The sequence below is a fragment of the Plecotus auritus genome (genome assembly GCF_963455305.1).
Source record: "Plecotus auritus genome assembly, chromosome: 7".
Taxonomy (NCBI): Eukaryota; Metazoa; Chordata; class Mammalia; order Chiroptera; family Vespertilionidae; genus Plecotus; species Plecotus auritus.
Window position 1 is genome coordinate 3,902,872 of NC_137774.1, and position 23,027 is coordinate 3,925,898.

Consider the following 23,027-nt stretch of genomic DNA (forward strand, 5'->3'; position numbering starts at 1 on the left):
CTTGGCTTATTGGGAGGATGCGCTAATCAAGTGAGCACCCAGCCAGGGCTGTATCCTCTTCCCCCTCCCCTTTATTTTATTTTTCCCCCATCACCATTTAGGGCCCCCCCCCCCAATATTCCCTCTTCCACCTCCACCTCTCTTTGTTAACATAATTCTAAAGGAATAATTTGGAAAAACAAATTGCATAATCAGCATACAAATCTTTCTCAGCTCTTCTTCACAAGCTCCTCCTCTTCCTCTCTCATTCCTCTCCTCTTCCTCTTTCATTCCTCTCCTCTCCCTACATTGGTTATTTAACTCTGGAATTCCTATATCTACTCTGGAGAGACTTCAATTATACAGGAGACACTTCACTTGAGGTATATCAGAACCCCAGGAAGACAAAAAGAGTAAAATATTTCTGGAATCAAAAATCTCCTAAAACAAAACATACCAATTGTGCAAAAGTCAAACCAGAAAGCACTTTGTCACTCCAAAGTCAAACTTACAATCAGTCACTCTCAGATCAAGCTAGAGGAACTATGCTAGAGTTTGTTTTCTGTAAGGGGCTGAGTGGATGTATTTAATGCATCCTAGTAAAACCAGCGCCTCCAGAGAAATAAATACATAATCATTTCAAGAGACATAATTTTGGTGAACAAGGTAGAAATGGATTATCAAGAGCCATAGAAGTATTTATGTACTTTGACCCAATAAGTCCTCTTGAAAGTTTATTTTAAAGGATTTCAAAACACAAAAGATGTGAATTTTGGTTTTTTTTATATCACAAATACATATATAAAACCAAAAAAAAATACATATTACATACATATGTAACAACAACAAAAATTTCTCATCCCAGCCGAAGCTGGTTTGGCTCAGTGGATGGAGCGTCGGCCTGCGGACTGAAGGGTCCCGGGTTCGGTTCCGGTCAGGGGCATGTGCCTTGGTTGCGGGCATGTCCCCAGTGGGGGGTGTGCAGGAGGCAGCTGATCGATGTTTCTCTCTCATCGATGTTTCTGACTCTCTGTCCCTCTCCCTTCCTCTCTGTAAAAAATCAATAAAATATATTTTTAAAAAAAAAAAATTTCTCATCCCAGCCAAAACCGGTTTGGCTCAGTGGATAGAGCGTCAGCCTGGGGACTGAAGGGTCCCAGGTTCGATTCCGGTCAAGGGCACGTAACTTGGTTGCGGGCACATCCCCAGTGGGAGGTGTGCAAGAGGCAGCTGATCGATGTTTCTAACTCTCTATCCCTCTTCCTTCCTCTCTGTAAAAAGTCAATAAAATATATATAGCCGAAACCGGTTTGGCTCAGTGGATAGAGCGTCGGCCTGTGGACGGAAGGGTCCCGGGTTCGATTCCGGTCAAGGGCATGTACCTTGGTTGCGGGCACATCCCCAGTGGGAGGTGTGCAAGAGGCAGCTGATCGATGTTTCTAGCTCTCTATCCCTCTCCCTTCCTCTCTGTAAAATATCAATAAAATATTTAAAAAAATAAAATAAATAAAATAAAATATATATATAAAAAAAATTTCTCATCCCCCACACTATTAGCATTTTGGGCCAGATAATTCTATGTTGTGAGAGCTGTCCTATGCATTGCAGGATGTTTAGCAGAATCCCTGGCCTCTGTCTGGTAAATGCTAGTAATCCTCAACAATTGTGACAACCAAACATGTCTCTAGATACTCCCGATGTCCCCTAGGGGGCAAAATCGCCTCTGTTGAGAACTACTGTCATAGATGTTCCACCACAGAGGAACAGAGGAATGGAGTAGTACATTGGAATCATGGTTCTTGAATTTAATTCATTCCAGAAGACTATTCAAGAAGTGAGTTGTTTGAAAACTGAATCATTTTTCCACATTAGGAATAATGTAAATTGAATTATTCTGTTCCAGAACCCCAAATGATTCTCTATTTTAACCTTTCATCAAACCACAACCTACTGGCTTTAAAAGAAGAATTTTTCATATATCACTGCCTCCCAGATGCTATGGCAGGCTACCTGCTTTTTGCTTATCCAATCAACAACAGTTTTTCTACCTATTCATTTGTGATTATTGTTTTATGAGCATTTTCACACCTTAGCATCATTAACGCTATTGATGGCCTCTTTATGTTTTAAAATTGTGCTAATCCTCGATTTCTGCCAGAAACAAAAGCATTACCTCCTTTGTTTATTGCCTGAGAGACCCTGAAAGGGTTGTCAGGTCAAAAACTGAAGTTTTGGTCAACAACTGAGACATTTTTCTGTGAACAATTTGGTTGACAACTGAATTGTTTGAGATGGGAGACATTCGAAAAATGAGGTTTGACTGTAAATATAGTATCAATAAGATATTATTCACCTATTTAGAAGAACCATGAAGACATAAGAACGTGGAAAAGTTCTTCCAGAAGTTTTAAAATGTTCACCTTTTGCACCCATAATTGTATTTCCAGGAAATAATCATGAGGGACATTATGAATAATCACACACACACACAAAAAAAGGAAATAAATGTCCCACAGCTAGAGAGGCTTATGTAGTCGTTAAAAGGTAAGTATATAAAAAAAAAGAAAAGGTAACTAGCAAAATTTTATAAAGATAAAATTTTGTTTAAAAGCATCAATTTTGTAAAAAATGCGTATCAATATTTGTGTAGAGAAAAGACTGGCAGGAATGAGGAGTGTTATTCTGACAGAAAAAGTTACCCTTTAGCATGTTGCCACATAATTTTCCAATTTAAAAGTAAACTGGCTATCCACCTGAAACTAATACAAAGTAATATTGAATATAAACTGTAATTGGAAAAAAAATTTAAGAGTAAACCAAAAATTATGTATTTCTACAATTAGGTAAAGAAACGTATATGTGTAACAGAAAAAGAAAAATGTATGCGTGGATAAAGATTAGAAATTAAAATTGAGAAATAAGTGTTGCATTGTGGAAATACGAGTGAGTTAAAATTTTTCATTCTTTTTTAAATGTTTCAAAAAACAAAAAGAAAAAATAGGCCCTAGCCAGGTAAGTCAATTGGTTAGAGCAGTGGTTGGCAAACTGCGGCTCGCGAGCCACATGCGGCTCTTTGGCCCTTTGAGTGTGGCTCTTCCACAAAATACCACGGCCTGGGTGAGTCTATTTTGAAGAAGTGGCGTTAGAAGAAGTTTAAGTTTAAAAAATTTGGCTCTCCAAAGAAATTTCAATCGTTGTACTGTTGATATTGGGCTCTGTTGACTAATGAGTTTGCCGACCACTGTTAGAGCATTGTCCCGAAACACCAAGGTTTCAATCCCTGGTCAGGGCACGTGTAAGAATCAACCAGTGAGTGCATAAATAGATGGAACAACAACTTGATGTTTCTCTCTCTCTCTTTTTCCTTTCCTCTCTAAAATCAATCAATAAAAATTGTTTTAAACATTAAAAATAAAGCAAAATGCTGGCCAGTTTGGCTCAGTGAATAGAGCGTCGGCCTGTGGACTGAAGGGTCCCAGGTTCAATTCCAGTCAAGGACATGTACCTTGGTTGCAGGCACATCCCCAGTAGGGGGTGTGCAGGAGGCGGCTGATCGATGTTTCTCTCTCATCGATGTTTCTAACTCTCTATCCCTCTCCCTTCCTCGCTGTAAAAAATCAATAAAAATATTTTAAAAATAAATAAATAAATAAAAATAAAGCAAAATAACCCAAAGGGGGAAAATGTTTCACTGATGGTTTACATATATAGGTACATACATATGTACATGAACATGAATAAGAACATGTCTGTGAAAACCTGCTTTATAGTCCTAGTCATGTATAACTAGCCACATAAAACTTCAAGTGGAGAGATATAATTATAAATGTGACAAATTTCTGATTGGAGGGTAAAAACTGCTCTAGCCCTGTGGTCCCCAAACTTCAGTGAACTTCAGGATTATCTCGGAAGGTTTGTTAACCCACTGGTTCCTAGGCTCTGTCCCCAGAGCTTCGAAGTCAGTAGTGTGGGATGGGGCCCTTGGCGTACACATTGCCAAGTGAAGGTGATATTGTCGCCCACGGACCATCCTTCCGACCATCTTCTCTACCTCGGGATGAGAGTAATCAATCACAAACAAGAGCTTGAAGAGTGCGGATATTATCTTACTAGGCACAACAGCAAAATACAAACTTGGTTTAATTTGTTTTCATTCGTTTTATGAAATAAACAGCCTCTAGTCCAGCCGTGGGCAAACTATGGCCCGCGGGCCGGATCCGGCTGTTCTATCCGGTTCTCTTTCTCTCCCCTCCACTCCTTTACTTTGAATTTATATTAGTTCACACAAACACTCCATCCATGCTTTTGTTCCGGCCCTCCGGTCCAGTTTAAGAACCCATTGTGGCCCTCGAGTCAAAAAGTTTGCCCACCCCTGCCACTGGGCCGTGTCTGACCCCAGCAATGGACAGAGGAGTAGGACTGGGGCATTCATGGGGTTAGATTAGAAGAACTGGAAATGGTCATTCAACGGTAGAAGCTGCATAACAGACGCTCAGGAGCCCTGACTTAGGCATTTTGGGGATTCTCGTGACAAGTGCTATGTTACTATTGCGTCAGTAAGTCAATGAACTCTTATTGACCACTGACACTCAGGACTTTGTTATTTGCCGAGACTATGAAGATGAAAAGCGAAAATACCTGTCCTCAAAAAGCTTACAGGACCGTTCCCTAAGCATGTCTGTAAACATGTATGTTAATATCCAGTAGATGTATAGTATTGTGAAATGGAACAGCACTTCCCTGTCTTCTACCCTCTAGCTGACACAGAGTGCCATATACCAGGTTCTTGACTACGACTGCTGGCACCATCTTGGGTCCCACCTTTGCCATGACCCAAAGACAGAAAGCTGGAAGGCTTTCACGTCACCATTCTGCCTCCAGATTTCCTGAAGTGTTCAGGGACATAGTATTTATTCTTCCCTCCCCTCCCCGCCCCACAGTCAGTATTCTTGCAGTGTTCATGGAGAGCTCAAGAACTCAGGTAGCCCTAACCAGTTTGGCTCAGTGGATAGAGCGTCGGCCTTCAGACTCAAGGGTCCCAGGTTCGATTCCGGTCAAGGGCATGTACCTTAGTTCTGGGCACACCCCCAGTAGGGAGTGTGCAGGAGGCAGTGGATCGATGTTTCTCTCTCATCGATGTTTTTAACTCTCTCTCCCTCTCCCTTCCTCTCTGTAAAAAATCAATAAAATATATTAAAAAAAAAAAAAAGAACTCAGGTAACCTCAGACCCTGAAGGAAATTTGATGGCATACATTACTCAGTTTAGTCACCTGTGTTATAATCCAGTTATGTGTTTCTCAAGGGTTTTGGCAAGGATTTAAAGCTCTATACAGACTCAGTGATCCTTGTCTTCCTGCACTTTCTAGGAATGATGTTTTTTGATTTGGCATCTGAGCCTGAGGAGTACATTCTGGATGGTGCACCCTATTCTTCTACTTCTAACATCAATTATTAATACATAAGTAGAGATCTAGAAAAATTGGGCCACCCTGGCTGGTTTGGCTCAGTGGATAGAGCATCGGCCTGGGGACTGAGGGGTCCCGGGTTTGATTCCAGTCAAGGGCACATGCCTGGGTTGTGGGCTCGATCCCCAGCAGGGGGCGTGCAGGAGGCAGCCAACCAATGATTCTCTCTCATCATTGATGTTTCTATCTCTCCCTTTCTCTCTGAAATCAATAAAAATATTTTTTTAAAAGAAAAATGGGAAAAATCGGGCCTTTCTTGTCCAAATTCTTAGTTAAGCCCTCACGGTGAAAACTGCTCACCGCACTACTCCCTCCTCATTCTTTCCTTTACCGGCCCATTGGGATCCAGGAACTGATACCAAGTGCTGCGAATAAAACTGTAAACAGGACAGACAGGTCTCGGCTTTCCTTGGAACTTCAGTTCTGCTGAGAGAGAGAACCAAACAAAAATTTAAGTCAAAACAACTTGATTGGTGTTCCTGGCGCCAATCTGGGATCTTTGTTGTTGTTGTTGTTAATCCTCACACCAGGGATATTGTTTTCTATTGATTTTTAGAGAGAGTGGAAGGGAGAGAGGGACAGAGAGAGAGAGAGAAAGAAACATTGATGTGAGAGAGACACATGGATTGGTTGCCTCCCGAGCCCCACCGGGGCCTGGGGAGGGATGGGGATCAAACTGAGACCCTCCGGTCTGTGCTCTAACCACTGAGTTCACTGTCCAGGGCCTGGGATGTTTTTTCTGCATGTCTTCTCTCTGCATCCTTCCATAGGGCGGGAGATGGGGGCGGGCGCTGTACCTTCCATAGGGCGGGAGATGGGGGCGGGCGCTGTATGCAGTGCTACAGTAACTAAGCGCTGGGCTCAGAGTCAGAAATCTTGATTTCAGCTTGATACTGGCTCTGCCACTTTAAGCTGGGTGAGCAAGTTGTCCAACTTTTCTATGTCTCACTTTCTTCATCTGTCCAATGGGGGTAATAACAACACAGGCTTTGTGAGGATTAAGGGCTTGGCACCGAATCTCCACATAATACTCACTCAATACCTGCCACCACTCTTCCGTATATAATATTCCTCACACTTTCTTTTTCCAAAGCCCTCTTTTCCAGTGCACAGCCATCCCCTCCCACCCCTATAGAAATGACAGAGGGAGCCCTAACCGGTTTGGCTCAGTGGATAGAGCATCTGCCTGCGAACTCAAGGGTCCCAGGTTCGATTCTGGTCAAGGGCATGTACCTTGGTTGCGGGCACATCCCCAGTAGGGGGTGTGCAGGAGGCAGCTGATTGATGTTTCTCTCTCATCAATGTTTCTAACTCGCTTTCCCTCTTCCTTCCTCTCTGTAAAAAATCAATAAAATATATTTAAGCCCTGACCTGTTTGGCTCAGTGGATAGAGCGTCTGCCTGCGAACTCAAGGGTCCCAGGTTCGATTCCGGTCAAGGGCACGTACCTTGGTTGCGGGCATATCCCCAGTGGGAGGTGTGCAGGAGGCAGCTGATCGATGTTTCTCTCTCATCGATGTTTCTAACTCTCTATCCCTCTCTCTTCCTCTCTGTAAAAAATCAATAAAATATATTAAAAAAAAAAATAAAATATATTAAAAAAAAAAAAAAAAGGAAATGTCAGAGGGAGCCCTGGCTGGGTAGAACGGTTGGTTGGAGTGTTGTCTGGAGGTCAGGGTTGTAGGGTCGATCTCCGATTTGGGCACATACAGGAAGCAGATAGTGAATGCATGAATGAGCGGGACAACAGCCCTGGCCGGTGTGGCTCAGTCGGTTGGAGCACAGTCCAGTAATACCGAAAGGTTTTGGGTTCAGTGCCCTGACAGGGCATATACCTAGGTCGCAGGTTCAGGTTTGATTCCCCGTCGGGGTCTGGGCACTTACAGAAGGCAACCAGTAGATGTTCCTCCCTCTCTTCCTTCCTCTCTCTAAAATCAATTTTTTTAAAATGATGGAGGGAGAAACTTGATGTTGGCAAATGTCTATCTTTTCACCATTTTTTTTTTAACCTGGACATCGGAAAGAGACTCCCAGTATATGACTTTAGTAGCTCCCCTCTGCTCAGCTCACAGAATTCCAGTTTGCCATTGGAATATGTGTTGCTCACACATTTGAATATGCTTCACTATTTTTTTTTTTTAGGAACTTCTCCACTGCCTGAAGGTAATTCTGTAATTTAGCCTAACTTTGGAGAGGGGGGATATTGCAGGACACACCTGTCACCCAGAAGCTAAGAACTAAACAAGCATTTGATTACTGGAAGTGCCCACAAATGAATGAGGGTAAGTTTAACACGACATATTCCTCTTCGATGGTTCTGCAGTCCTACAAGGCTGGGGAGGTGTGTGATGGCTGCACAAGACCTAGGGGTCAGGACAGCAAGGATGGCATCTCTTTTTTTTTTTTTTTAAATATATTTTATTGATTTTTTTACAGAGAGGAAGAGAGAGGGATAGAGAGTTAGAAACATCGATGAGAGAGAAACATCGATCAGCTGCCTCCTGCACCCCCCACCCCCACTGGGGATGTGCCCACAACCAAGGTACGTGCCCTTGACCGGAATCGAACCTGGGACCCTTCAGTCCGCAGGCCGACGCTCTATCCACTGAGCCAAACCGGTTTTGGCAGGATGGCATCTCTTTTTCCTTCTCTACAGTACCCGGCACAGCACCCAGCATATTCATTCCCTGGCATACAGGAGCTCGCTCAACACTGCCTGCCAGCTGTGTGCTACTGGGTAAGGTACTTCATCCCTTTGAGCGTTAGTAGCAAATAAATACTATGCTCGCTTATAAGGTTTTGTGTGAGCAGGAAATGAGCTAATAGTAAAGCCCCACACCGTGCCAGACACATGCTGTGGGTTCTCTTCCCCTTTCACTTCTTGTGCATTTCCTAACCCCACCCCCACCCCCACCCCCACCCCACCAAATTACGTTATTTGAGTCAGGGACTTTGTCTGCCCACTGCCTAGCACAGGAACTTCCCACAGTGAGTTTCAATGTATTCATGCATTCAGTGAATCTGTTTTTTCAAATACATTTTGTTGATTTTTTACAGAGAGGAAGGGAGAGGGATAGAGTGTTAGAAACATCGATGAGAGAGAAACATCGATCAGTTGCCTCCTGCACACCTCCCACTGGGGATGTGACTGCAACCAAGGTACATGCCCTTGACCGGAATCGAACCTGGGACCCTTCAGTCCGCAGGCTGACACTCTATCTACTGAGCCAAACCGGTCAGGGCTCAGTGAATCTTTGAGCACCTACAATGGACAAAAGCTTGGAGTTGAGAGAGAGCAGGTTCATTCAAGAACCCAGGTAATTGACTATGACCAAAGAAGCGGAAGCTTCCAGCTGGGTTAGCTCTTAAAGGGTTTTGTGGGTCTTATACACATTTTTGGACTTTATCCTATAAGTAGAGGATTGCCACTGAACCAAAATGTGGCAGAAACTTTTTTTGTTTTTATTTTAGAATGGTTTGTGGTTCTCAGATTTTAGTGTGCTTAAGAATCACCAGGAAGCTGTTAAAAAGGAGGGATCCCAGAGCCACACCGCCTGAGAACATTCATTTAAATCAGCACCCTAGCCCTGACCGGTTTGGCTCAGTGGATAGAGCATTGGCCTGCAGACTGAAAGGTCCCAGGTTTGATTCCGGTCAAGGGCATGTACCTTGGTTGCGGTCACATCCCCAGTGGGAGGTGTGCAGGAGGAAGCTGATCAATGTTTCTCTCTCATCATTGATATTTCTATCTCTCTCTCCCGCTCCCTTCCACTCTGAAATCAATAAGGATATATTGAAAAATAAAATAAATAAATCAGCTCTAATCGGTTTGGCTCAGTGGATAGAGCATCGGCCTGCGGACTCAAGGGTCCCAGGTTCGATTCCGGTCAAGGGCATGTGCCTTGGTTGTGGGCACATCCCCAGTGGGGGGTGTGCAGGAGGCAGCTGATAGATGTTTCTAACTCTCTATCCCTCTCCCTTCCTCTCTGTAAAAAATCAATAAAATATATTTAAAAAAAATCAGCACCCTGGTTGATTGTGATTCACTTAAATATTCAGGTACAAGTGGGACTTACCTTAAAACAAAAAGACCCCTCAGGAGGCTATTGCAGGAGCCCTGGGGGGAGCTGACTTGAACTTGGGCTTTCCCTGCCTCCCCTGCTGAATCGGCCTTCCTTGGCTTGTCTTACAATGAAGGCTTTAAGCCTCCGCTTTCCCGTGGAGGACCAGCCAGAAGCCCAGCAAATGCTGCCTCACCCAGAGGCTGGTCAGAGGCTGAAGAAAAGGAGACCTATTCGGCAGTACTAGAAGGCAGAAGACACAAGACTCGGAGGTGGACTGTATGGGGCGTGTGGGAAAGAGAGGAAGGGGGCTAGGACGCCCCCTTTCCAGCATGGAGCCACGTCGCATGGGTGTGCCATTCGCTGAACCTGGGCGGATGGAGAGGGGCAGGTCGGAGAAGGTAAAGTGAGGAATTTCAGTTGAGGTTTGCTGAGTTCGAGGCGCATCTGGGCCATCCAAGTGGAGATGTTCAGAAGTCAGTTAGATGCATAGGTTGGAAGCTCAGAGAAAGATCTGGACTGGAAATATCGACTTGAGAATTATTAATAGCTGAGGATGGAGGTGGGAGAAAGGGTCTACATGCTAGACTCTAGAACACAGCCCAAGGAACATTTTGTTTGTAAATATATTTTATTGATTTTTTACAGAGAGGAAGGGAGAGGGATAGAGAGTTAGAAACATCCATCAGCTGCCTCCTGCACGCTCCCCACTGGGGATGTGCCCGCAACCAAGGTACGTGCCCTTGACCGGAATCGAACCTGGGACCTTTCAGTCCGCAGGCCGACGCTCTATCCACTGAGCCAAACCAGTGAGGGCCCAAGGAACATTTTGGGAAGGGCCGAGGAGGTAAAGGAATGCAAAGGGGTCAAGGACGGCCCAGAGCCACAGTGCAAAGTCGCGGGGAGGGCGTTCAAGAGGAGTGAGGAGCTGGCAGGCACACTGGATTCAGCCGAGGCGGCCGTGACCTTGTGGAGAGCAGTTTTCCTGGAGCTGCGGGGACAGCACCAGAGGGCAGCGGATGGACGAGCGTGGGAGGTGCGGGCGTGGACAGTCCTTCAACACGTTTGGCCAAGAACGGAGAGAGATATTGGTGGAAACGGTCGGCAGAAAGAGAACCGCGTCTTCTTCTGTGCTGACGGTGTATCTCAGAAGGAAATACAGGCTAAAATAAAACCTACTGAAGGGGAGAGGGGGACCCACTGCATAGATGTTGGCATTTGTTCTTAAAAGCAGGAGGCACCAACTTCCATGTTCGAACCGGACGGAAGGAGGAAATGGTTGATTGCATTGGAAACCTGATACGGGGCAGTTCTCTCCGGTGGATTCTGTTTCCTCCGGGAGGTTGGGAGCCAGGCCCTGAGTAAGGGGTTTGTAGGATGAACGTTTTCCCTCACCGCAGCCAGCCAAGGTGTAGGGTTACCGGCGCCGTAGCAGTCCCTGCGCCGAGGCAGGAACTCGGTGGGAAGCGGGTTGAGGCTGAAGCTTTAAAATCCGAAGGATGAGAGGCTGACTGAGAGGAAGTGTGATGCTCCTCTAACCCTGAGGAACCCTGCCTTAGGGCCAGTGAACATGGGTGTGCGTTTTTCCCTAGAACCTCGTGCTTGAGGTTCCCCCTTCCTCGTCCAGGCCTTGCCCGGCGTGTGTCTCACGTCCAGGCCTCAAGTCTCCTCGTCCTCAACGAGGACCAGCTGGAAGCCATTTTGATTAAGCTCCACCACAGAAGGACAATACAGCCCCGCCCAGAGCAGGCGCGCCCCCGCGGCGGGCCGGGTGCGCGTGTCCGCGCCTCTTCCCGCCGGCCTGGCAGGCGCCGGGCCCGGGCCGGGGCAGCGCGGGGCGGGGGGGCGGGGTGGTTATGTAAGCGTTGCGCGCTCCCGCGAGGCGACAGCCAATGGGAAGCCCCGGCGGCTCGTGCTCGCGCACGCAGGGTGGGGGGAGGGAGCGCACAGCGTGCGCGCGCCCTCTCCCTCCTCCACCGCTGCCGCCTCCTTCTTCTGTCGCTCCTGGTGCTGCTTGTGTGCTCGTTTGGTGCGGACCTGGTACCTCTTTTGTGAAGCGGCAGCTGAGGAGACTCCGGCGCTCGCCATGGCCGACGAAAAGCCCAAGGTGAGTTCGGCGCCGGCCTCCTTGCCTCGCCTCGCGGCGGGGTCACGGCGCGGGCTGGTCTCCAGCCCGCGCCACCGCGGGCTCCCCGCGCCTTCCCGGGCCCCTCACGGGCCGGCCGCGGCTCAGGCCCGGGCGTTCCGCGCCATTTTCCTCCCTCCCCTCTTCCTCCCTCCCGCGCTGGAGGAGGCTCCGCGGCCCTCCCCCGCCCCCGGCCGCCTCAGAGTGCGCGCCGGGCGCGAGTTGGGCGGGCGGATCGCGGACGCCCGCAGGCCAACGGCTGCGAGCGGGGCTTCTCGGGCCGGGCGGGCGGGCGGGCGCGCGTGAGGAGGGGCGTTAGGGCGCGCGGTGTCCCCACCCTCCCGCGGACCCCGTGCGGAGCTGAGGCGGGTGTTGCCGCCTCCGCGGTGGCGGGGAGTTCCCTTGGTCCGGGACTTCCCCCCCCCACAGGGATGAGCAGCGCGGGCGTCTGGGGACCCTGCCTCAGGCCGCAGTGGCCCGGTGAGGGCTCGGGAGGAATCAATGGGTTGCCGATGGGTTGGAAACCGGATGGCGGTCGGGCGGTCGTGAGGGGCTGGGATTCCCGGGGAGTGTTTCCCATGTTAATGGCCTCGGGTCCCGGGGGGGAGAAGGGGGATGGGCAGGGGCTTTTCCTTGGGTGTGAAATGGCCCCTAACCTGCGGGGGCCATGTGGTTTGGAGAAGTTGGGGTGAGATGTTCGTGCAGAGACTTCCTAGGGCTTAACTTTTTAACGCGGGTTTTGAGGCACCAAGGAGGCTTTTCCTGCGAGGACTAGGCACACGCTTCCACCTGGCACACGGGGCTTCCCTTTTGGTTTGGTTTGGTTTGGTTTGGTTTGGTTTGGTTTGTGACACCCTCCCCTGCCTTTCCGAAGTGATTTAGGGGCGACAGAATTCTTTGTGCTGGATTTGGGTGAACTTCAGATTAGGTCGAAATCTTCGAGGAAGACTTGGAATAAACTTCATTTGACTCATGTCAACAAAGGGGAGGGGAGAAAAAGAGCTCTTAACTAAAAACAAACAAAATGAAGCAGCAAATAGAGGCGAACATTAATGGTGGTTCCGAGTTATTACCGCTGCTTCAGAGAGAATCAGGATATTCCTCCATTAGTTTTGTTCATGGGACTTGAGATTTTAAGTCATAAGATTGAGTTTGGTAACTTTAAACAAGAGAGTTGTAACGAGAGTTTTGAGTTGCAAGCTCTGGGTTTGTTCCCCTGCATCTGTACTTTGAAAAGGGAAAGGACGCTCATTTTTAATTTTTTAAGGGAAAAGATAGATTTTGAAAGTGAGAGAATATACCATTTTAGACAATTCAAAGAGAGCCCTGTAGTAAACTGAGTGGGACTCGGCTTTAAAAATCGTTGCCGCTGATACTAGTGTTGCATGAGGCTTCTTTTCTGCTTCTGTGACCGACAGCTATTTATTTAATGTCACCTCAGGGTTTCTCATTTTTTCAGATTGATTTCTGCGGCTGAAAACAGCTGTATGCTCTTTTATCATACAGCATGAGAAACCTGTTGATTTCTGAAGCAACTTGGGCTGCAGCTGCTTTAAAAGGTGTTTGTTTTTCACATTTTCCAAATTATACTTTTATTTTTCTTTCAACAGGAAGGAGTCAAGACTGAGAACAACGATCATATTAATTTGAAGGTGGCGGGGCAGGATGGTTCTGTGGTGCAGTTTAAGATTAAGAGGCATACACCACTTAGTAAACTAATGAAAGCCTATTGTGAACGACAGGTGAGGAACTGACATGAGCACTTTCACCTAATAAAACTTATTTAAATAAAAAACAAACCTTATTTTCATGAGAATAGAACCTAGACTAGCATAATAAGTAGACTGACTTTGGTAGAATGAATATGCACTTATGTATTTGACATATCAGTTTTATCATACACTTGGACTTGGTATGTTGATTCTTCATGAAAACCCTGAGGATGGGTTGGTTAATGTATGACTGGAGTCTAGTCCTGTGCCACAAATGCATCAAATTATACTCACAACACGTGGTTTGTTTCCAAGGTGATATAAGAATATAAGAATGAACATAGTAAAATTTCTTGTCAGGCTCTGTTTTTATCCATTTCAGATTTGTCTTATGTCAAAACTGTTTTGACCAGTTTGGAAATACAATTAAATGTGAGTTAAAAAAATAAGTGCATTTAAGGACATTGCAATTTTCCTGAAGCGTGTAAAATTTTAATGTTCCCTTTATACTCTAATAGTGGATGTCAAGAAATTTAACCTGCCCTAGCTGGTTTGGCTCAGTGGATAGACTGTCAGCCTGTGAACTGAAAGGTCCCAGGTTCGATTCCGGTCAAGGGCACATGCCCAAGGGCTCCATCCCCAATGGGGGACTCGCAGGAGGCAGCCAATCCATGATTCTCTCTCATGGTTCTATCTCTCTCCCTCTTCCTTCCTCTCTGAAATCAATAAAAATATATTTAAAAAAATAAAGCAGAGGAAGTAGAAATATACAGATGCTGGGAGGTAAATGTAAGCTGTAAGACAAGCTTCCCTTTGTGATGAGTCTAACAATGCAAAGGCAACTTTAAAAAATGACTTTTGCAAGTATAACAAAAACTCTGGTACCTACATAAGTGACTTGGCAGAAGTATTTTTAAATTTTTTATTTCTTGACTTTAGAGAGACAGGAAATGGGGGTAGAGAGAAACAGATTTGTTATCCCACTTACATATGCATTTATTGGTTTGGCTCTTGTATGTTCCCTGACCAGGAATTGAACCCACAACCTTGGTGTATCGGTGACACTCTAACCAACATCTATCCGGCCAGGTCCTCAGTATACTCTTATTTGAAGAATTTTGGTGAAATCCCCTTATCAGTTAGTGAATATGTACTTATGGATTGTGCTAAAGATTTTTTTTGCACTGGCACCTTTCATATTTGAACACAAGTTCCCCTTCAGGTTACAGGGGAATTTTTAAAGCTAATCATTTTGTAGAAGTTTTATGTAGCCAAACCTTATACAGAACAGAAACTCATGCTTAAATTTGCTGGTTTTCAACAAAATTCTCTGTATCTTATGTTTTCTCTAATTACTATTAAATTTTAGCTTTTTAACATTGATTTTTAGAGAGAGGAAGGGAGAGAGAAATATTGATTGTTCCACTTACTTATGCATTCATTGGTCAATTTTTGTATATTCTCTGACTGGGGATCCAACCTGCATCCTTGGTGTATACGGACAACGCTATAACCAACCGAGTAACAGCCAGGGCTAAATTTTAGCCTTTTCATTATTTTTATTTATTTTTTAATTGATTTTAGAGAGCGAGGAAGGGAGAGGGCTAGAGAGGTAGAAACATTGCTGAGATATTGCCTCTAGCATGCTCCCTACTGAGGATGGAACCCGCAACCCGGGCGTGTCCCTGACCAGGAATCAAACCTCAACCTCTGGTTCATAGGTCAACACTCAACCACCAAGCCACACCGGCTTGGCTGACTCCCTGCTTTTTAAGTGCAGGTATGGGCTATCAAAAGACTAAGAAATGGCAGTTGAAAATTCTTGACCATGGATTTCCTATCAAGATTAATTGAATGTGCATATTTACTTTGTAATGAACTCACTTGATGATATCTTGACTCTGGAGTTTCAGTGGATGTATAATGGGCATCTCAAACTGAATATCCAAAAGAGAACTCTTGATTTTACTTCTAGAAATCATCTTCTCTGGTGTCCCCACTAAGTAAACAGCAATATTCAACATCTAGTTGTGAAGTCAAAACCTTGGTGTCATTATTTATTTTTATTGATTTCAGAGAGGAAGGGATAGGGAGAGATAGAAACATAAATGAGAGAGAATCATTGATCAGCTGCCTCCTGCATGCCCCCACACTTGGGATTGAGCCCGAAACCCAGGCATGTGCCTTTAACGGGGAATAGAACTGTGACCTCCTGGGTCATAGGTTGATGTTCAACCACTGAGCTATCCCCGCTGGGCCTTGGGGTCATATTTGATGATGCTTCCTAACTCATATAAGCCATCAGCAAATTCTCTTAACTAAACCTGTGCTGTCCAATACAGTACTCACAAACCACATGTAACTATTTACCACTTGAAATGTGGCTAGTCCAAATTGAGATATGTGATAAAGTGCAATATATATATATAGCAGATTTGAAAACTCAGTATGAAAAGTAAAGTAGCTTAGTTTTTAAAATGTTGAGTACATGTTGAAATGATAGTATTTTGAATTAAAATATTTTATTAAAATTTTACTTATATTTTTTAAGTGGCAACTAGGAAATTTAAAATACATACGTGGCTCACATTATATTTCTGTTGGCTATTGCTGAGCCCTCAGCCATTTTATTCCAGTTTGCTAAGTCAGTGATCGGCAAACTCATTAGTCAACAGAGCCAAATATCAACAATACAACAATTGAAATTTCTTTTGCGAGCCAAATTTTTTAAACTTCTTCTAACACCACTTCTTCAAAATAGACTCGCCCAGGACGTGATCTTTTGTGGAAGAGCCACACTCAAAGGGGCCAAAGAGCCGCATGTGGCTCACGAGCCGCAGTTTGCCGACCACAGGCCTAGACCAATACCTGGCATATCAAACATATTATAGAGAACATTCAATCTAGTATCTCCAAAGGTTGGTTCCTAAATAAGTTTTTCATTCACATGTAGAATTGGAGTTTGCCTACTTTATGTCAGCCACAAAGACTTCAGCTAACTGATCGGGAGCATACTTTCCCACTGTAGTGTGGATTTACCCTACAGATTATTTCATGGAGTGTCAGGTGGTTTCAGAGGGCACCGATTTATTGGATTATTCCAATTCATTTTTGTGAAATGAGAAAATGGACTCAAAGAGATAAGCTCACACAACTAACTCTTCAGGCACAACCTAAAGCTCAGGGATGAGATTTATTCGGGAGCTCCAGTACTGGTTTAATGTAAATTCCTTGTTTGAATTTACATGGCTGTGGAATCTTAAAGACAAGTTTTCTGAATTTTGGACTTTGGCTCCATAGCAAAATATTTTATTGATGAAGAAGCATACAGCCCTAGCCAGTTTGGCTCAGTGGATAGAGCGTTGGCCCTTCAGACTGAAGGGTTCTGGTTTCGATTCCGGTCAAGGACACATACACAGGTTGCGGGCTTGATCCCCAGTGGGGGGCCTGCAGGAGGCAGCCGATAAATGATTTTCATCATTGATGTTTCTATCTCTCCCTCTGAAATCAATGAAAATATATTTAAGAAAAAAAAAAAAAGCATATAAACAGGTGGCAGTAAAGGAATACAGTCCTGGCTGGGTGGTTCAGTTGGTTGAAGTATCTTGTCTTACACCAAAAGGTTTTGGGTTCAATCCCTGGTCGGGGCACATATGGATGTTTCTCACATTGATGTTTCTGACTAAAATCAATAAAAAACATCCTTGGGTGAAGATTAAAACAAAATAAAAAAATATAGTTTGCTTATGTTGTGGCCCTGCCTTTCCCCCCCTTTTATTTTGAATGGCTGCATCATTGTCCTTACATGACCTTACCACTGGATGTAGTGGAGGAAGAACCCAGCGTATAGAAGGTGCTTAATATTTTGTTGAAGCACAATCTTCGTGGAGTGTTTTTAAATATGTAAAACTTGGTAATTAATGCTTGGCATTGAATTCTTGGTTCCTTTTGTAATCACTAATCAAAATTAAAAGTCATGAGGAATTTCACCTATCTGATGGAGGATTGTTTGTATTCTTCAAGACAAGGGCAAGGGCTAGTCTGTAAGTGGTATGTGTCTATAGAGTTTTAAAGAAAAGTAATATGATCTTCATGTTACAGACAGTTTAAAGACAGATTCAGCAAATCCTTGTTAAGAGAATACAGGTGTTATATAAGTATTTGATCAGCTCTTTGAATATTTTTAGTTCTAAGAACTTGGTTTAATTTTAAATAGATCCCTGGCTACTATAACTCAGTGAATTGGAGTGTCATCCTATCGCAGGTTCCATTCCCAGTCTAGGGGCCTGTGGGAGGCAGCCTTATAAGTTGTTTCTCTCCCCCCACTCCCTCCCTCCCTCTCCCTTTTTCTCCCTTCCTCTCTAAAAAAAACACAAAAAAAAACCCCAAAAGTCAATATAAACATACCCTCAGGTGAGGATTTAAAATATATTCATTGAAGTATGGCTTTTGTGTAACAATTATAATTTATAATTTGAGCATGATATTGGAGTGGCTTCTTGTAAGATGCTTTCTAGAAAGCTATCTTTCAAGTTAGTGTATTTATACCATACTCCAAAGATACTTTATTTTTCTATCTTGTCTTCATTTGGCTGCAGTTATCAACAGCTTTGATGCTTTCCTCCTCTACCCCTTTTCCCACTCCTGTTTCAGGAAGGTAATGCTTGATCTCTTTAACATGCACTGAGGAATATTGCTGTGTGCATCGGTTACTTCAAGTTTCCTTTTAGTATCTTAAATGCACAGTTTGACTCAAGGTATGATCTATTCAAGGTTGGATTAGCTATGGTCTCAAAAGTAGTACAGCTTTTTTTAAAGAACTTTTATTTTTCCAAAGAAAATCAAACATAGTTTAAAGAAAGTAAAAGTCACCCCAAATCTTTTTACTCATGGAAACGTTGGTAGCAAATGTATTTATGTCTCATTTAATACATTTGTGGCTAAATATGCATATAGTTTTATTATTGTTTGCAGTAAGATGCTTTTAAACTCTCTTGTACAGGGTTTGTCAATGAGGCAGATCAGATTCCGATTTGATGGGCAGCCAATCAATGAAACAGACACACCTGCACAGGTAAAAATCTCTTTGTGTTAACTAGAAAAATCAATGTTTTTTTGTAATTTGCTTAACAGCTTTGTTTATTTGTTAACTTTTAGATGTTCAAATATAGTTCTTTATCACAATTCAAAGCTATGTAAAAAATGATCAAGGGGAAATAGAAAGAAAAACAGGAATAGATTGAGGAAATGCCACTGGTTTTAAAATATCTGGTTATCAGTAAAACTAAGAGGTCATTTAGTTTTACTTTAACCCATTTTTTTCTTATTGTCCTTTTCTTCAGAATGTTTATTGATTTTAGAGAGGAAGAGAGATGGGGAGAAAGATGGAAACATCAATGATGAGAGAGAATCATTGAATGACTGCCTCCTGCTCGCCCCACTCTGGGGATCAAGCCAGCAACCTGGACGTGTGCCCTGACTGGGAATCACACTGTGACCTCCTGGTTCATAGGTTGACCCTCAAACACTGAGCCATACCTGCGGGACAGATGCAAGTTTCTTGATAGCTTAGTTTGAGAGTGGGGGCTGTTGACAATAGGTGGCTTGCCAGACCCTCACTACAAAATATGATGCTGCCCTGGCCCACGGCTCAGTGATTAGAGTGTTGGCCCGGTGAAGGGCATGTACCTTGGATGCAGGTTCCATCTGGATCCTGGCCCTGTGAGTGGGAGGCAACCAGTAGATGTAACAGATGTATGTATGTATGTATGTATGTATGTATGTATCTCTTTCCTTCCCCCTCCCTCTCTCTCTTCCTCCTCTTAGCCCCCCCCACAGCTGCTCCCTCCCGCTCCCCCACCTCCTTCCATTCTCTAAAAATCAATGGAAAAAAATATCCTCAGGTGGGGATTAACAACAACAAAAAAAGGTGATGTTGTCTGATCCCTTTATCTCTTTACCTATGGGGCAGTTGGTCTGTCACATTCATTGTAAGCTCTTTATTTCTTTTTACCTTTTCAAGTTCCAGTTAAGAATTCCACTTTGGAAATTTAAATTAGAGTCTGTGTATTTCTGAAATTTTTTTTATCACGCTATAAAAACCAGAAAGTGATAAATATGGTATGTATGGCCCTAACCGGTTTGGCTCAGCGGATTGTGCCTGCTGACTGAAGGGTCCCAGGTTCGATTCTGGTCAAGGGCATGTACCTTGATTGCAGGCACATCCCCAGTAGGGGGTGTGCAGGAGGCAGCTGATCGATGTTTCTAACTCTATCCCTTTCCCTTCCTCTCTGTAAAAAATCAATAAAACATATTTAAAAAAATATGGTAAGAGTGAAGCAGCACATCAAGATTGTGGCTTCTTTGATAATCTTAAAAAAATTGAAATATCTATGAGTTATACTTGAGGGAAGAAGATTTTGAAGAAATTCTGTTGGTGAGTTTCTAAGGAGCAATTATAGTCCATAACCACAAGGTGGAGCTGCATTCTCTTTTTAAATATACATTTTTTATTGATTTCAGAGAGGAAGAGAGAGAAATATCAATGATGAGAGAGAATCATTGATCAGCTGCCTCCTGCACGCCCCCTACTGGGGATTGAGCCTGAAACCTGGGCATGTGCCCTTGACCGAAATTGAACCCTGGGACCCTTCAATCCACAGGCCGATGTTCTATCCACTGAACCAAACAGGCTAGGGTGAGCTGAATTCTCTTGATGAAAGAGAAAAAGCTCTTTTATCTTTTAAAAGCATTTAAAGTTTCACTATAAAATCTAAAATGCCAATAGTTTCGTTTCAGTAGATAGGCTGAAGACCTGTTTGGATGTGTGTGTTTTTGATTTTGTGGTTTTGTTGTTTGTTTTTTTTGCATCCCTGGGTGGGCCTGAATTGATGGTTTTAAAAGAATAAAAAGAATTCATTAAGCTAAAGTCTGATGATTAGAATGTATTTTCTGTTATATGAAGCCCTCAGCCCCCCACCAGAAAATAATTCTAAGGCTAGTCTACCATGCTAGCTGCAAATACTAAACTGTGAGGAGGATTTGTTCAGACCTGCATTGCAAAATCTTCAAATTAACTTAGAATTGAATTCATTTTAGAATGAAATTGACTTGTTTTAGAATTATTTTCCCAATATGAAACAGAAGAACTGTAATAAATCAGAAAATCTTACCAGCCAGTTTTAATAACAGTATAATTATGGTGCCCATCATTCTGTTAAATACTTTCTTCAACTCATTTAATTCTCATAACTGAATGCTATCCCTTTTTACAAACGGAATTGAGACTCAGTTATTAATATTTTAATGCCTTAGCTCTACTTTGAGTGTATTTGAACTTTGTTAGAAACAGTTCCCTTTCTTGTCGTTAGGTGCTCAAGATGGTTTTATTTTCAAAATTACCAGTTTTTAAAAGAAATTTTTAAGGGTAATTGTCAACATAATAAACTGTTACAAAGGTTATTTACTTTACAGCAGGGGTGGGGAACTACAGCTGGAGAAATCATTTGTTCTGGCCCTGCCAAGGCATTAGGGGTGAGTTAATTAAATGTTTGACCAAACATAGCAGGCTAATTTTTAAGTTGATAATTTTGTATGGCCTGAGAATGATGTTATAAATACCCAAATGGCCCTTGGCAGAAAAAAGATTCCCCATTCCTGCATTTACAGTGTTGCCATATGTACCAAAACCTTCCTGTTATCAACATGGTTGTTTTGTGTATAATGTATGGGTAGTGAAACTTGCAAACTTAATTTGTGAATAGCATTTTAAAGTTGGAATTAAAACACAACAACACAGGTTTCTTCTTGCCCGTTTCCTTTCCTTACTGCATAGAGGCAACCACTGTTTTATGCATAGGGAAGGATATGTACACACACACACACACACACACACACACACACACACACTTTTAAAAACACACACACACTTTTAAAAACACAAATGTTGCCGAAACCGGTTTGGCTCAGTGGATAGAGCGTCGGCCTGTGGACTGAAGGGTCCCTGGTTCAATTCCGGTCAAGGGCATGTACCTTGGTTGCGGGCACATCCCCAGTGGGAGGTGTGCAGGAGGCAGCTGATTGATGTTTCTCTCTCATCGATGTTTCTAGCTCTCTATCCCTCTCCCTTCCTCTCTGTAAAATATCAATAAAATATATTTAAAAAAACAAACAAAAAACACACACAAATGATGCCTAGTTTTTAAATGTTTTTAGTATTCTAGAGATATTTCTATTTCTGCACATGTAAACCTGCTTATTCTTTAATAACAGTTATGTGGTATTTCATTACGAAAGTATAGTATTTCTTTGGGTTTCTGTTGATACTTAGGTTATTTCCAGTCTTACTCATCTAAACAACATAGTGAGATCCTTTACACGCATCACTCTTATTTTCAGTACTCAAAGGAGATGATTTAACTCATAGACATGTTCAGTTTTTAACTTAAAAGCTAAGTTCTCTATAATCTTCATTCAAAAAGGATACCAGTCCTAACTGATTTGGTTCAGTGGATAGAGCGTCGGCCTGCAGACTGAAGGGTCCCAGGTTCCATTCTGGTCAATGGCATGTATCTTGGTTGCAGGCACGTCCCCATTGGGGCGTGTGCAGGAGGCAGCTGATCAATGTCTCTCTCATCGATGTCTCTCTCTCATCGATGTTTCTAACTCTCTATTCCTCTCCCTTCCTCTCTGTAAAAAATCAATAAAAATACCTTAAAAAATAAAAATAAAAAAGGATACCAAGTGAAAAATTACTTAAACCTAAGGCTGGGATGCTAAGTTAGTGTCTGGGATGTCTAAAATAACCAACACTAGAATTGGGTGACACTTGTGCAGCTTTTCAGGATATTTAGGTCTGATAGTTATAAATTTTAAGAGCTGAATTATCAATGGCTTTTTTTCCTTTGTGCTAGTTGGAAATGGAGGATGAAGATACAATTGATGTGTTCCAGCAGCAGACAGGAGGTGTCTACTAAAAAGGGAACCTGCTACTTTACTCCAGAACTCTGTTCCTCCAGACCAAGAAGACATTCTCAATTAGAAAACTGCAATTTGGTTTCAACACATCTGACTACTACAGTATAGTTTTCTCTATTCTTTCATTTTCCCCTTCCCCATTCCTTTATTGTACATAAAGTAACTGATGTATGTGCACAAGCATTTGCATTTTTTTTTTTTTTAACTAAATGGCCAATGGTATGTTTTGATCGACATCAAATGGAGATGGGATGGGGAAAAATACTGGTTCTGTGAAAACACCCCCTTTCTCCATTAGTGGCATGCTCATTCAGCTCTTATCTTTATATTCCAGTAAGTTATTTTGCTCTCACTGTTTAACAAAAAAAAGAACAACATAAAAATTCTTGCATACCTTGTTTGATTGGAGAATTTTAATGTTTTTCATTTATCATTGTAAAACCAAGGACAATTTTATAACTTTTTTGTACGTAGCTGTTACATGTAGGGCAATCTGTCTTTAAGTAGGGATAAATTACTCTAAAAAATGAATCCTAGATAGTTTTCCCTTCAAGTCAAGTGTCTTGTTGTTTAAATAAACTTCTTGTTTAAAATGAGCTGTTCTCTTTATTCTGAGGATATTAAATAAGAAAATTGAAGTTTAGGAAAAAACATGATACCAATAGGCCTGCTAGAAGTAACATTTAAAGGAAGAAATAGAACTTTTTAT

At 43.1% G+C, this 23,027-nt stretch overlaps 1 protein-coding gene across 1 annotated transcript; it reads left to right on the forward strand.

Moving 5' to 3' along the window:
• The first annotated feature begins 11,395 nt into the window (after nucleotides 1–11,395).
• SUMO2 (small ubiquitin like modifier 2) lies at nucleotides 11,396–22,914 on the forward strand. Its single transcript, XM_080677226.1, has 4 exons — nucleotides 11,396–11,612; nucleotides 13,241–13,372; nucleotides 18,345–18,416; nucleotides 22,255–22,914. Exons 1-4 carry the CDS (start codon nucleotides 11,592–11,594, stop codon nucleotides 22,315–22,317), a joined length of 288 nt encoding a protein of 95 aa, XP_080533352.1. The 5' UTR covers nucleotides 11,396–11,591; the 3' UTR covers nucleotides 22,318–22,914.
• Nucleotides 22,915–23,027: the final 113 nt, after the last annotated feature.